The 14,209-nt window shown below is 38.8% G+C and overlaps 1 protein-coding gene and 1 long non-coding RNA gene across 2 annotated transcripts in view; one reads left to right on the top strand and one right to left on the bottom strand.

Annotated features, from left to right (window-relative positions):
- The window catches only part of LOC132399742 (uncharacterized), a 128,250-nt gene that overhangs the window by 53,844 nt on the left and 60,197 nt on the right, over nt 1-14,209 (top strand). Inside the window, exon 2 of the long non-coding RNA XR_009514054.1 lies at nt 5,567-5,605. This is a non-coding gene — a long non-coding RNA (uncharacterized LOC132399742). The remainder of the gene's footprint in view (nt 1-5,566; nt 5,606-14,209) is intronic.
- The window catches only part of LOC132399741 (bactericidal permeability-increasing protein-like), a 58,801-nt gene that overhangs the window by 44,097 nt on the left and 495 nt on the right, over nt 1-14,209 (bottom strand). The window contains exons 2-6 of the mRNA XM_059980443.1: nt 11,047-11,161; nt 5,687-5,815; nt 4,765-4,920; nt 1,713-1,776; nt 380-443 (exon numbers count right to left, since the gene is read on the bottom strand). Of these exons, the coding sequence (XP_059836426.1) occupies nt 380-443; nt 1,713-1,776; nt 4,765-4,920; nt 5,687-5,815; nt 11,047-11,161 (528 nt within the window). The remainder of the gene's footprint in view (nt 1-379; nt 444-1,712; nt 1,777-4,764; nt 4,921-5,686; nt 5,816-11,046; nt 11,162-14,209) is intronic.

Here is a 14,209-nt window from a genome sequence, read left to right as displayed (position 1 = left end):
AAAGAAGGCCACTGTGGAGGATAAGCCACCTGTCAAACCAGATGTCTTGCTCCAAGACTTTTGGTGTCTGTATGAGATCTCATAATACCTTAGGCCCATAACCACATGTAGCAACACACACAAAACACTGAGGGACCCTGGCTGGAAATGAACAGTTGACTTTCGGAGCAAGTCCCATCATTACTACTGGAATCCCGCCCAATGGAGCTGTAATCGCATTATGCTAGCCACTACGCTCTTTGTCTCATATCCAAATATTCATGTCCATTATGTTTTATAACTCTAACCATTATTAAATGTATATAGTTAATTTAAAACAAATAAGACATACATGCTTATTATAGCACTGAAACTGGAGTTATTAATAATTTGACCATACCTGGTATTTTTTGCAGAAATGGATGTATCTTTTCATTAAGAATTTTCTTCATTTCAAGACAGATCTACAAAAGTGAAGAAAATTGTTATTATAGACAACATTGCTACTAAACTTTCCTATTTATTAACTTTTTTTAATTAACTATTACTCTTTATTACTTTATATTGCTCTAGTTTTCCTTCTTTTCATTGGTCTTTTTATTTAGTCAAAATAATATATACTATTATTGCAAAGACTAAACATTTGCACAAGATCCAGACTGCAATTTCAGCTTCTATTGTGTTTAGTAGATCCTAATGTCCTTGTTTCTCAAGTTCATGTATGCTCTACTATACAGAGCATCAAATGCATTTAACATATATAGGTGTTTTAGGAGGCTTCTTGTTCCAAAACATGAATTTTTATACCCATATCACTTTTGGGTTTGGAATATTTTTTAATCTTTAGTTGTTGATTTTTTTTTTCATTAAACTGTGCATCTCAAATAATGAAATTTATCATTGAAAATCCCGAATTCCCTTAATTATCATTTACCAAACAGATCAGTAAAATGAGAATTATTTTTAAATTTACTTTATAAATGATACATTTTGGTATTCCGTGTGAAGCAGTTTTAGTACCCCAAGTGAACATTTTGCATTTTGATGGTGTTCTGGGATAACATAAACTTTGTTAGTTTGAAATAAGAATTGTTTATGTAGAGAGGGCTGAAGTTTTTCATACAGAATTCTGATTGTATATCTCATGCCTATTAATAAGATTTTTATGACTCTAACTTATGACCGGATGAACAACAGCTCTAACATATTTTCCTAACTTCCCATTTATCTAGATCCTCTGGTGTTGCCTTAAATCCATCTCCACTATTCACCACAATTATTTAATGTACTTTCATTCATATTCCACACTTTAGGAACAGCTTCTTCCCCTCTGTCATCAGGTTTCTGAACAGCCCATGAATCGCTAAACATTACCTCACTGCTCCCTTTTTGCACTATATATTTATATATATATATTTCTTTCTGTAATTTATAGTATATTTTATATATTACACTGTACCACTTCACCTCCATTTTCCTGCAGATTCCTATAACCTTTAATTCCCATATAAACCAGAAATATACTTATTAACCCAGAAATATATATTCAGTAATTAATTATAATAAATTGCTGTCTAATTCAAAAACTTATTTCTTGTGGAGAGTGTGCATTTTTGCATTTTTTTTTCCGGATCTGGCTATCATTGGAATACTTGCAGGGACACCCTGAGGCCGAATAATCACAAACAAATTTAACCAGCTTCCTTTGGTGCGAGCTACTCTTTATGTCATACCTTGCCACTCAAGTATTTCTTTATGGACGGTTCAAACCATCTCATGATTAGGTTGTACAGCCAACTAGACATAAAGAGAAAACAATTATTGCACATCAACTACCAGTATCTTCAGAACATTTCAGTTAAAAGTAATTATTTATCATTTTTGAGGACTTAATTGGATCATTTGTTCAGAGAATCTGAACTCTGACTGAGTTCCTGCAGTCTTTGTTCAGACAAGTCGGTGACCAACAAAGGAACAGTCTAGGAGCAGTTCAGGAATGGTCCCTCAACCCATGAACACTATCTTGTTATTTGACTTTTGCACCATTTATTTATTTTGTAACTTATAGTAGTTTTTTATATCTTGTACTATACTGTTGCTGCAAAACAACAAATTTCACAACATTCATCAGTGATAATAAACCTGATTCTGGTAATGAAGAAAAATTCTTCTAAGTTCATTTCATGTCCTCTGGAAGTGCCAAAATTTTTTATAATCTTTGAAAGACTTTGCAATTTTGGTTACTGTCTGGATGCAGTGAGCTGGGCTTCCACTTCACACGGGGCAGTGTATTAAAGGGTGAGCAGCTTCATGTTTCTGGTTGTCAACATTTCAGAAGAAATGGGCCCAATGTACTGATCAATCATGAAGAAGGCATGCCAGTGGCTCTACTTCATGAGTAGTTTGAGGAGTTTTAGAATGTTGCTGAAGACTAGCAAATTTCTACAGAAGTGTGAAGAAGCACATGGCAGCCTGGAATGGAGGCTCTAATACACAGGATCACGAGAGGCTGCAGAGGGCATGGGAACAAGAGGAGAGGAAAATACAGAGAACCTTCAGCATATCTTCAAGTCAACCAGTCATATCAACCAGTCAGAAGCATATCTTCAGCATTCTGACTGGTTGCCTCACAGCCTGGTAAGGAGACTTCAATGTACAAGATTGCAGAGGCTCCAGACTCAGTTAAGTCCATCATGGCACAGCTCTCCCCACCATCAAAGACATCTTCAAGAGGTGGTGCCTATGAGGGTAGCATCCATCACCATCTGGGACTTGCCCTCTTCGTGTTGGTACCATATGGGTGGAGGTACAAAAGCCTGAAGACCCACACTCAACAATTACGAAGGAGTGCCTTCCATTCCACAATCAGATTTCTGATTGGTCCATGGACCTATCAACACTATCTCATTACTCCTTTTTTTGGACTATTTATTTATTTTGTAATTTAAGCAATTTTATGTCTTTGCTCTATACTGCTATGACAAAACAACAGTTTGTGTCATATAACTCAGTGATAATAAATCTGATTCTGATTCATATTAACATAAAAATGTGAACAAACGAAGGTGACTAAAATGACATGCTTGAAGTGGAATTCCAATAAAAATCTGAACAAACCAAGGGAGCTGTCTCTACTTTAGGGTGGTCACTGTTTTTCAGTTCAGTACAAACTTTGATGAAATTTCAAAGCTGGTGGACTCACTGGTGAGGATCTTAAAGTCCACATCCCAATCCAATGTTCATACCTAAATATCAGGAGACTTTGGGTCCAACTCACAGCTCAAGGACAGCTTCTATCCCACTGTTATTAGACTTTCAAATGGACCTTTCGTATGCTAAAAGATCAACACTAGATCTCCCTGTCTGTATTGCTTATAGCCGTTGCACTTTATTTGGCTACCGACTCTGTACTTTCTCTGTAATCATAACATTCTCTTGCAATTTTTGGAAGTCCTGTCCTGGGACCAGCCCATAAGTGTAATTACGAAGAAAGCACAGCAGTGCTCTATTTCCTTCTGCATGACATCTAAACTTTGATAAGCTTCTATACATGTGTGGTGGAGTGTATGTTGACTGGTTGCATCACAGACTGGTGTGGAAACACCAACGCCTTTGAACTGAAAATCCTACAAAAAGTAGTGGATACAATCTAGTCCATCACTGGTAAAGGCCTCACCACCACTGAGTACTTCTATACAAAGTGTTGATGGAAAACAGCATCCATCATCAGGAACCCCCACCACCCAGGTCATGTTCTCCTTTTGCTGCTATTTTGAGAAGGAAGGTACAGGAGCCTCAGGACCTACACCACCAGGTTCAGGAACAGTTAGTAAGCCTCAATAAGCAGGCTCTTAAACCAAAGGGGATAGCTTCACTTAATTTAATTTGCCCCATTATTGAACTGTTCCCGCAACCTATGGACTCACTTTCAAGGACTCTTCATCCCATGTTCTAGATACTTATTATTTATTTGTTCATTTGTTTGTTTATTTATTTACTATTTGCTTTTTCCTTCTTTTTGTATTTGCATAGTTTGTTCTCTTTTGCACATTGGTTGACAAGATGGTGCAGTTTTTCATTGATTCTATTTTGGTTATTATGGATTTATTGAGTATGCCTGCAAGAAAATGAATCTCAGGGTTGTATATGATGCAATATAAATACTTTGATAATACATTTCATTTGAACTTTGAACTATATTCTGCATTCTGTTTTTCTTATCACGACTTATCTGTCCGGATGGCATGTAAACAAAAGCTTTTTATTGTATCTCAGTACATGTGATAGTAATAAAGTCACATTGGAGAAGGAAAAGCCTGATCCCAAGTCTCTACTGCCTAGAGGCTATACCCATTCATGGGGAAGGCTTCAGGAGTAAACCCCAAGGAAAGACCCGGAGCTGGAGTCTCTGAGGTAGTCTTTTGTTGACTTCAACTTTGACTGGCAAGTCCTGTGATGCTGCTGGTGCCAAACCATTTAGATCTCTGCTGTTCCTTTGGGTGCATCAGCTGCGTGGAGAGGGGCAGCCTGTTGCATGGGCACCAGCTTGCTCTCCATATCGTACTGCTCTGGCTTGCATACTAGCTTGTGTATTGACAGTGTAGATAACTAGGACATCAGCATCCTGACCACCAGAGGTCTCCCAATATCACATGCTAGCTGATTGTGTTAGCTGTTAAGTCTGGGATACCATGATGCAAGCACAGGTAATTACTTTAACATGATTAAGTATGAAGTGTGTTTTAAAATATAATAGAATGAATTTAGCGTGAAGTACATGCTTACCTATATTTTCCAAACACATACAGTTGGAGTTTTGCAATGTAACTTGTGCAGTCCGTTATGAACATGGTTGGTCTGCCGGTATTATCCTTGCCAAACTTAAGGTAAAAGGAGGTGGCAATGCTGTTGATCTGTGCCTTTACTCCACCATGAGTTCTTCTATAGAAAAGGAGGCCACAGTTAGCAGAGGTTGAACAGTATTCTGAACAGTATCGCCCAGGAACAAGCCCTTCAGCCCATGATGTTGCATCAAACTAATAAACTAGTAATCAAATGCCTGAATAAACTAATCCCTTCTGTCCACACAATGTACATGTCCCTTTATTCTTTACAGATTCATATGCCCGACTAAGCCTCTTAAACACCTTGATCATATTTGCCCCAACCACCATCCCCGACAGCTTTTTCTGGGCACCCACCACGCTGTATAAAAAAAACCTACTCCTCTCACTTTAAATTAATATAATTTAGTATTCATTGATGATTTAAATGTTACTTGATTCTCGAAAATATTGCCTGAAATACTGATTCTTGCAGGTTAATAACTAATCAAGAACTGAATCAATTTTGTTGATAAATAACCCGTAAATTAAGCTTACAGAAAGCTGGTAATATCATGATACTTATGCTGTTGTACTCTACAATTACTCTGAACTTTTAAGGCAAGACTGCAAAGTTGACAGAATTCCACTGGTATTTGTTGTATTCATGATTATTTAGCTTCTTCATTTAGTTCAGTAACATGCATATTTGGATGCATGGATCTTTATGATGGATATTTATGATTCATTTGTTTTACTTGCAGGTCTGCTTTTGGAAATGTATGCTGCAAACATCCTTAATGGTAAGTGTGAATCATATTAGACATGTTAAATAATTTAATTCCTGACTGTTGTAACTTTTATCGGAAGTAAAGGTTACTTACAAAATATTTGATTTGATGTGCCAGTTACCATTCATCTCAATATAACCAATAGAAACAGTAACTTTCAGCCCCAAGTTAGAGATCAAGGTAACACTTGTGTCTGGAAAGTTCACATTACTTATTGTAATCCTGAAACATAGATGAACAGTATTTATAATTCAAACAGAGTGAATACAGTGTCTCTTGATCTATAAACTGACAAGGTTGCTATGAACCTTGCTGTAGTTCTATTTGCACAAACCTGATCTAAGCTTCTACCTTTCCACATAGCCTGGCTCTCTCTCTTCATAGCTCTTCAGCCTTGTCGTTGCTTCCAGGTTTAATTCATTATTTGTTTTGGATATGCTTGAATCTGTCAAAAACACAATAGCTTGGATTCTGTCCTGCCTTAGCTTTATCAATGCATCTATGTAAAATATCTACCAGTGATTCCAGATTTAACCAAGACTTCATGCTTTTAATCTCTGCAGCTGTCTTCAGCCGTATATGTACGCTTGTTCTCTTCAGTACTTGGGCTCTGGTGCCCTGTGTCAGCACTTCATTCCAGCCCACTCTCGAAGGTAAAACCTTCATCTGGTTGCTCTACCATCCAGAACTCCCTACTTAAAATGGTGCCCTTTCATAAGCTTCTTTTCTAATCTTTCTTTTCTCTGCAGTTAATCAATTCTGCAGTGATAAGTACATCCTAAATTAGTGCTCTCTGGAGCAATAAAGCAGCTTGAATTTCTTACCTGTTCCAATTAATAGTTTGTTTATGTTTTATCAAGTACTATGATTCTAAGGCTTCCTTAATCAATAAAATCTTTATAAATGGGAAATGCTGTACACTCCATACATAACTAAATGATCATTGTATACACACACACACAGGAATATATTTATTTATGATATAATGATATTATTATATCATCTATGATAAAACAGTAATCAATTGCAGATTAAGCATGGAATTGTCAAACACAATGTAAGTGTGAATTTTGGTAGAAAGAATAAGAAGTTAAAATGAAGGATCTGAGAAAAACAACACAATTAACTTAATGCTGTTTAATGAGGCTATAGAGAAAGCAAACAATACAGGATGTTACTTCCACAGAGAGAGACAGACAGACTAGATTTTTGGTTATGTTGAAATATATTGCTTATTAATACCCTGGAGAAAATATATATATAAAGGTTTACAGAATTCAGAGATTATTTCTACAGGAAGGATTGAACAGGTTGTGGTCCACATGTCCAAAATGTGGGAGGTACCAGATAAGGTCTTTAAGATTGACAAGATTTAGTGAGGAGGATGGATTGTTTTTTTAAATTATTATTAATAATCCAAAGGGGGAATTATAGAGACACTTTTATTATTGAGGTAGTGTTTTGAATGTGAAGCATTAAAAGAAAAGGAATATATGCATTAAAGATAAAATCAGATATACACAGGAAAGATACAGATATGGGTAATGTGTTAATACAGTTAAATAGAGAGGGGCAGTAGGAAGCTGCGGTGGAGTGTGAACACAGACAGGATAAACTGGGCAGAGATATATTCCTCTGGTGAAAGTTCTTTAAAATGTTTTGTAAAAGGTTTAGAAATTTTTTTCAGAAACAGTTTAAAATTATGCGTGTAGTATATTAGATTCAGTTTTTGTGAGAGATCTGTACATCCATGTCTTTTTGATGCAATAAATAATCTCGTCCCTAAACAAGTCACTGACAATGTATAAGCAATATAAAAGTAAGCAGAGATCTATGTGTCTTTCCCCACAATCATAAAAGAACTTGGCTGTAGATTGATATGATTAATCATTTGAAGTGAATATTTTAACTTGGAAAGAGTTCAGCCAGGTGAGAGGAATAATTGAGCATTGTTTCCTCTGAGTTGTGTAGGTGTACCAAAGTTTGTCTTGTATACACCTGATACAGATCAATTCATAACTCAGTGCATTGAGGTAAAACAATAACAGAGTGCAGAATAAAATGTAGTAGCTGCCAAGAAACTGCGGGATAGGATCATAACGAGGTGGACTGTGATGACAAGAGTCTATCTTCTTGTAACAGGAAACCATTCAATAGTCTTAAAACAGTAGGATAGAAGCTGACTGTAAGCCTGGTGGTACATGTTTTCATTTTCTCTAAAGAGAAGGAAAAAAACTATTTCTAACATCCCATGTAGGCTGAAAGGCTCTGAAGTTAAACAGAACCCCGGTGGCTACTCAGTTCATTGAGCTTGTGCTCTCCTTTTGAAACCACGTTCCATAAGACAGTAAGACATAGGAGCAGAATTAGGCCATTCAGCCCATAATGTTTGCTCCTCCATTCCATCATGGCTGATTTATTATCCCTCCCAGCCCCATTCTCCTGTCTTCTGCCAGTAATCTTTTACTAATCAACAACCAACCAACCTCTGCTTTAAATATAGCCAATGATTTGGCCTTCACAGCTGTCTGTGGCAATAAATTCCACAGATTCATCACCATCTGGCTAAAGAAATTCCTCCTCATCTCTGTTCTAAAGTACATCCTTGTACTTTGACGATGTGCCCTCTGGTCCCAGACTCTCCCACTATAGAAGATATCCTAGCAACACACATAAAATGCTGGAGGAACTCAGCAGGCTAGGCAACATTTATGGAAAAGAGTAAAGTTGATGTTTTGGGCCAAGACCTTTCAGCAGGACGGGAGAAAAAAAGATGAAGGTAAAATTAAAAGGTGGGAGGAGGAAAGGAAGGGAGAACACAAGGTGACAGGTGAAACTGGGAGGGGGAGGGGTGAAGTAAAGAGCTGGGAAGTTGATTGCTGAAAGACATTCAGGGCTGGAGAAAGGCGAGTCTGACAGGAGAGGACAGAAGTCCATGGAAGAAAGAAAAAGGGGGAGGAACACCAGAGGGAGGCAATAGGGAGGCAATAGGCAGGCAGGAGATATGTGAGAGAGGTAAAAGGGGGTGGGGAATGGTGAAGGGAGGGCATTACCAGAAGTTCGAGAAATAGATGTTCATGTCATCAGGCTGGAGGCTACCCAGACAGAACATAAGGAGGTGTTCCTCCAACATGGGTGTGGCCTCATTGCAACAGTAGAGGAGGCCATGAATAAACATGTCAGAACGGGAATTTGAAGTGGAATTAAAATGGGTGGCCACTTGTTCTGGCCGACGGAGCATAAATGCTCGGCGAAGCGGTCTCCCAATCTACATGAGGTCTCAGTGATATACAGGAGGCCACACCAGGAGCAGCGGATACAGTATATCACCCCAATAGACTCACAGGTGAAGTGTCGACTCACTTAGAAGGACTGTTTGGAGCCCTGAATGGTAGTGAGGGAGGAGGCGAAGGGGACGGTGTAACACTAGTTCCACTTGCAAGGATGAGTGCCAGGAGGGAGGGAGGATTGGACAAGAGAACCGCCTAGGGAACGATCCTTATGGAAAGCAGAAAGTGGGGGCGGGGGGGGGGGGGGTGAGGGAAAGATATGTTAAGTGGTAAGCTCCCATTGGAGATGATGGATGGTAGAACATCGGTTTCTTGGTTCCAGTAATGCCCCTCTTCACCATTCCTCATCCCCTTTTCCCTCTAACACCTTATCTCCTTGCCTGCTCATTGCTTCCCTCTGGTGTTCCTCCCCCTTTTCTTTCTTCCATGGCCTTCTGTCCTCTCCTATTAGACTCCCCCTTCTTCAGCCCTGTATCTCTTTCAGCAATCAACTTCCCAGCTCTTTACTTCACCCCTCCCCTCCTGGTTTCACCTATCACCTTGTGTTTCTCCCTTCCTCCCCCCATCTTTTAACTCTACCCCTCATCTTTTTTTCTCCAGTCTTGCTGAAGTGTCTCAGCCCAAAACATCAACTGTACTCTTTTCCATAGATGCTGCCTGGCCTGCTGAGTTCCTCCAGCATTTTGTGTGTGTTGCATGGATTTCCAACATCTGCAGATTTTTTATTGTTTGTGATAGAAAATATCCTCTCCATGTCCATTTTATCTAGGCCTTTCACTATCCAATAGTTTTCAGTGACATCCATGTAACGTTCTCCTTCGCGTGTCACAAACGCCGAATTTAACGTCGAGATAAACCACAGTTAATAAGAACCAGATCGCAGCAAGATTAACCATTTACTGTTCACTCTTCACATTAACATATGGTGAAAACTGTTGATAAAACAATACAAGATTGATACAGTATTTGTTCCTTCCTTAATATCACATTTCAAGTGTAAATACTTGCAAAGGTGACTATAACTACATTACACTAAGGTGCAGTATACAGGGAGAGTTTACCTGCTCCATTGACTACTTTAAATACACTTCCATGCAAACTATCCGCGACTCTTTAACTAACGAAAGCATAAACATTATCTACCGTCGTTACTTCTAACAGGATCGGCATTAACATCTTAGTTCAATATATCGATTATCTATTAACTTACAGTGTTGCTCTCACTGTGATTTCTCATGCCTGCAAAACAACTTCTGCTCAGGTGAGCCTCGTGGTAAGCCCCCACCCTCGCGCTAATTTCAAACCGGTATTTTCCCACAAGACGCGGCGAAACCGGATGTGACGTCATCACATGCCGATATATTTTACATGCAATGAATATACTTTAAACACTTCTAATTCTAACTAGAAAATACTATTGAATGAATTACTAAGCGAAAATATTATAAACTAAATAACTGTCGTAAAGACAGCACAATCCACCTTTATTCTTTTAAACTCCAGTGAGTTCAGACCCAGAGCCATCAAATGCTCCTCATACATTACTCCTTTCATTCCCAGGAATCTCCTCTGGATCCTGTGACCCTGGCAAAGCTTTCCCTGGAGAATTCAGTAATCGCATTTATGCAAATTCACATATTACGTGAAGATGTTCAGGACCTCAAGAGACTGTGTAGTGTTAAAACAACCAGGATTTGGAATCCTTGTCTTCACCCATACCATAATGGAAAATCTAATTTGATCTGCCAGAAGCACTCTTTTAATTATTCATTTCTATCTTTGATCTTTTCAAATGTTACAAGGAGTTTGATCTGCGTACCAGTTGATTTAAACAATATTTGATATTGAGGTTTCAAATGTTACAAATCCAAAGCTGTTAAAAGTAATTTGTACTTCTGCTATGATGGTTCTGCTGGTAATAGGATTATGACAGGCTTGTCAGATGAAATGATTTAAACAATGTGGAGTAGGAAAGATTGGCAAAGAACAAAAGGTGTAAAAAGGCTGAGTGCCTTTACTCATTAGCATTTGTTAACTCTTTACTGGAATACTTTATTTGATCTTGGGTGTTGCTTTGTGCAGTAGGGTTATATTTATTGAAAGGAGGAAGAAATATATTGGATACAGTGTACAACTATTGTGAAGATAACTTGAGGAACATACCTGCTTATGTTATACTGAATTTGTTGCAAGACCTTGGTGTGCTTCTTGCCTGATAGGTCTGGAATTTTCACATCCAATAGTCTGTTTCGTAAAACAGACATGACAATCTTGCAGCCTGAAAGAAAATTGCCAATTTTTCTCCAAATAATCTGGGAATGACAATATGTGCTTTAATCTTAGCAACACACACAAAATGCTGGAAGGACTCCACAGGCCAGGCTGCATCTATGGAAAAGAATACAGTCGACGTGGAGAATAAAAGATAAGAGTAGATTTTAAATGTGGGGAGAGGGGAGGGAGAAACACAAGAGCTGGGAAGTTGATTGGAAAAAGAGACAGAAGGCCCTGGAAGAAAGAAAAAGGGGGAGGATCACCAGAGGGAAATGATGGGTGAGCAAGGAGATAAGGTGCAAGAGGTAAAAGGGGATGGGAAATAGTGAGGAAGGAGGCGAGTGGGGGGCATTACCAAAAGTTCAAGAGATCGATGTTCATATCATCAAGTTGGAGGCTACCCAAACAGAATATAAGCTGCTGTTCCTCCAGCCTCATCATGACAGTGGAGGAGGCTGACAAAATAGACATTTTGGAATAGGAATGGGAAGCGGAATTAAAACGGGCGGCCACTGGCAGATCCTGCTCTTTCTGGTGGATGGAGTGTAGGTGCTTGGCGAAGCAGTTTTCCAATCTATGTTGGGTCTCACTGATATACAGGGGGCACTGGACACAGTAAATGACCCCTACAGACTCACAGGGGAAGTGTCGCCTTACCTGGAAGGACTGTTTGCGGCACTGAATGGTAGTGAGGGAGGAGGTGTAGGGGCAGGTGTAGCACTAATTCTGCTTGCAAGGAAAAGTGCCAGGAGGGAGATCAGTGGGGAGGGATGAATGGACTACGGAGTCATGTAGGGAGTGATCCCTGAGGAAAGCAGAAAGTGGGGGTGGGGATTGTGGGGAAGGAAAGATGTGCTTGGTGCTGGAATCCTATTGGAGATCTATTGAATCTTGATTGGATTTAGAACCATAGAACATTACAGCACAGAAACAGGCCTTTTGACCCTTCTTGGCTGTGCCGAACCATTTTTCTGCTTCTGACCTGCACCTGGACCATATCCCTCCATACATTTGGTAGTCAAAATATTGTCAGAAGTTTCCATTTTTCTAAGAGTTATTTTGTGATCCACTTTTATGTAATTAACATTATTCAAACTATGAAATCATCAGTCTTTGGTATAAAATTCTGAAGTACATTGATTTATTTCTATTGGCTTCATTATAAAGGACCAGAATTCATAATGCAAAAGCAAAATATTTTAGATGCTGGAGCATTGAAATAAATCCAGTAAAAGTTGCAAAAATTGAGCATCCATCTCCAGAGATCAGTATATTTAGCAAATTGGATCAGGGTCATGAGTTGCCCTGCACTTTGCCTTTAACTGAGAACGAAGAGCTAGCTCCATTCATTACCTTAACATTTGCCCAGAGAGTTTTTGATGAAGGTTTACGTCACCAGCTGTCCAATTACATACACAGAATCATAGAGTCGTACAGCATTCCATCATAGCAACAGGCCCTTTGGCCTATCTAGTCCATGCTAGCGTGATCTTCTGCCTAATCCCTTCTGTCTGCACCTCCATACCCTTCGCATCCAAATACCTATTCAAACTTCTCTTAAGTGTTAGAATTGAACACACATCTATCACTTCCACTGGCAGCTCGTTCCACACTCACACCACTCTCTGTGTGATGAATTTCCCTTCATTCCCCTTAAATATTTACTTTTCACCCTAAACCTATGACCTCCAGTTCTCGTCTCACCCAACCCGAGGGGGGAAGCCTGTGTTAATTCACACTATTTATACCTCTCATAAGTTTGAATACTTCTATCCAATCTCCCCTCCTTCTCTTACACTTCAGTGAATAAAGTCTTAACCTATTCAACCTTTCCCTGTAACTCAAGTCCTGACAGCATCATTGTAAATTTCTTCTGCTTTCTATCAAGCTAATGAAGAGATCTGTGGCATCTGAGTATGAAATAAGAGATGAGATCCTTCAGCTAATGAGATTGCCAAGTCCTTGTTGAAATAGATTCTGTTGTGAAGAGAAGGGATTCTAAACTGGGATAAAACTGAAGTTCAGTTTTCACAATTCAGTGTACTTCACTTGTCTAAGTAGACCACTAAAGTACTAAAGGTCTGGCAAATATATGAATCTGGAGGTCTCAATTGATTTCAGTAAACTATATAATTTGTCATTGAGTTGACTGCTTTTTAAGGTGTGGACTATCATCTTAGATATGCAATAAATACACAATTCTGTAAAAAATCTTGGAATATGTGGTAAGACAATAAATGTCTGATGGAGATTATATTAATCAAATGTAAGCTATTGCATTTCGGAAGATCAAATCCAAAAGTATACAGTAAATATCAGGACTTTAGGGGCTTAAATGTACAGAAAGATCTTGTCATTCATGTCTACAGCTCTCTGCAAGTAGTTACACAAGGAGATAGGGTGTTATGTTTGCCTTCATCAGTCAGAGCATGACATGTTGCAGCTGTATAAAGCTTTAATTTGGTCACCTTTGAAATATTATGTGTAGTTCTGGTACCTCTATTACAGGATGGGTGTGGTTTTGGAGAGGATGCAGATAAAGTCCACCAGGTCATTGCCTGAATTGGAGAACATGACCCATAAGGAGATGATGGACAAACCTGGATTATTTTCTCTGAATCATTAGAGACTGAGGAGTGACCTGATTGAAGTTTATAAACAATAAGAGGCATTGATAGGGAAACAGAACCTTTTTCCTAGTGTCAAACACTGGAGGCATAGGTTTAAGGTGAGGGGGAAGCTTATGAGATTTTTAAGGCAATTTAAATTTTACACAGAGTGGAGGGTGTCTGGAATGTTTTGCCATGAGAAGTATCAGAAGCAGGCATGACAGGAGTCTTTGAAAGATGCTTAAACAGACATAAACAGGAGAGAATGGAGGGATACAGATCATGTGCCCATAGCTGGGATGAGTTAGACTGACATCCTGTTTGGCACAGACATGAAGGACTTGTTTCCGTATTGTACTGTTTTTGTTCTGTCTTCTTTCACAGAGCAGTGCAATAAACAGTCTTTAATTTTCTGTCATTAATTGGGTTAGATTTTAATGTTC

The sequence above is a fragment of the Hypanus sabinus genome, chromosome 9 (genome assembly GCF_030144855.1).
Source record: "Hypanus sabinus isolate sHypSab1 chromosome 9, sHypSab1.hap1, whole genome shotgun sequence".
NCBI lineage: Eukaryota > Metazoa > Chordata > Chondrichthyes > Myliobatiformes > Dasyatidae > Hypanus > Hypanus sabinus.
Note: the sequence above shows the minus strand (reverse complement) of the source record. Positions and strands in the feature narration are given on the sequence as shown.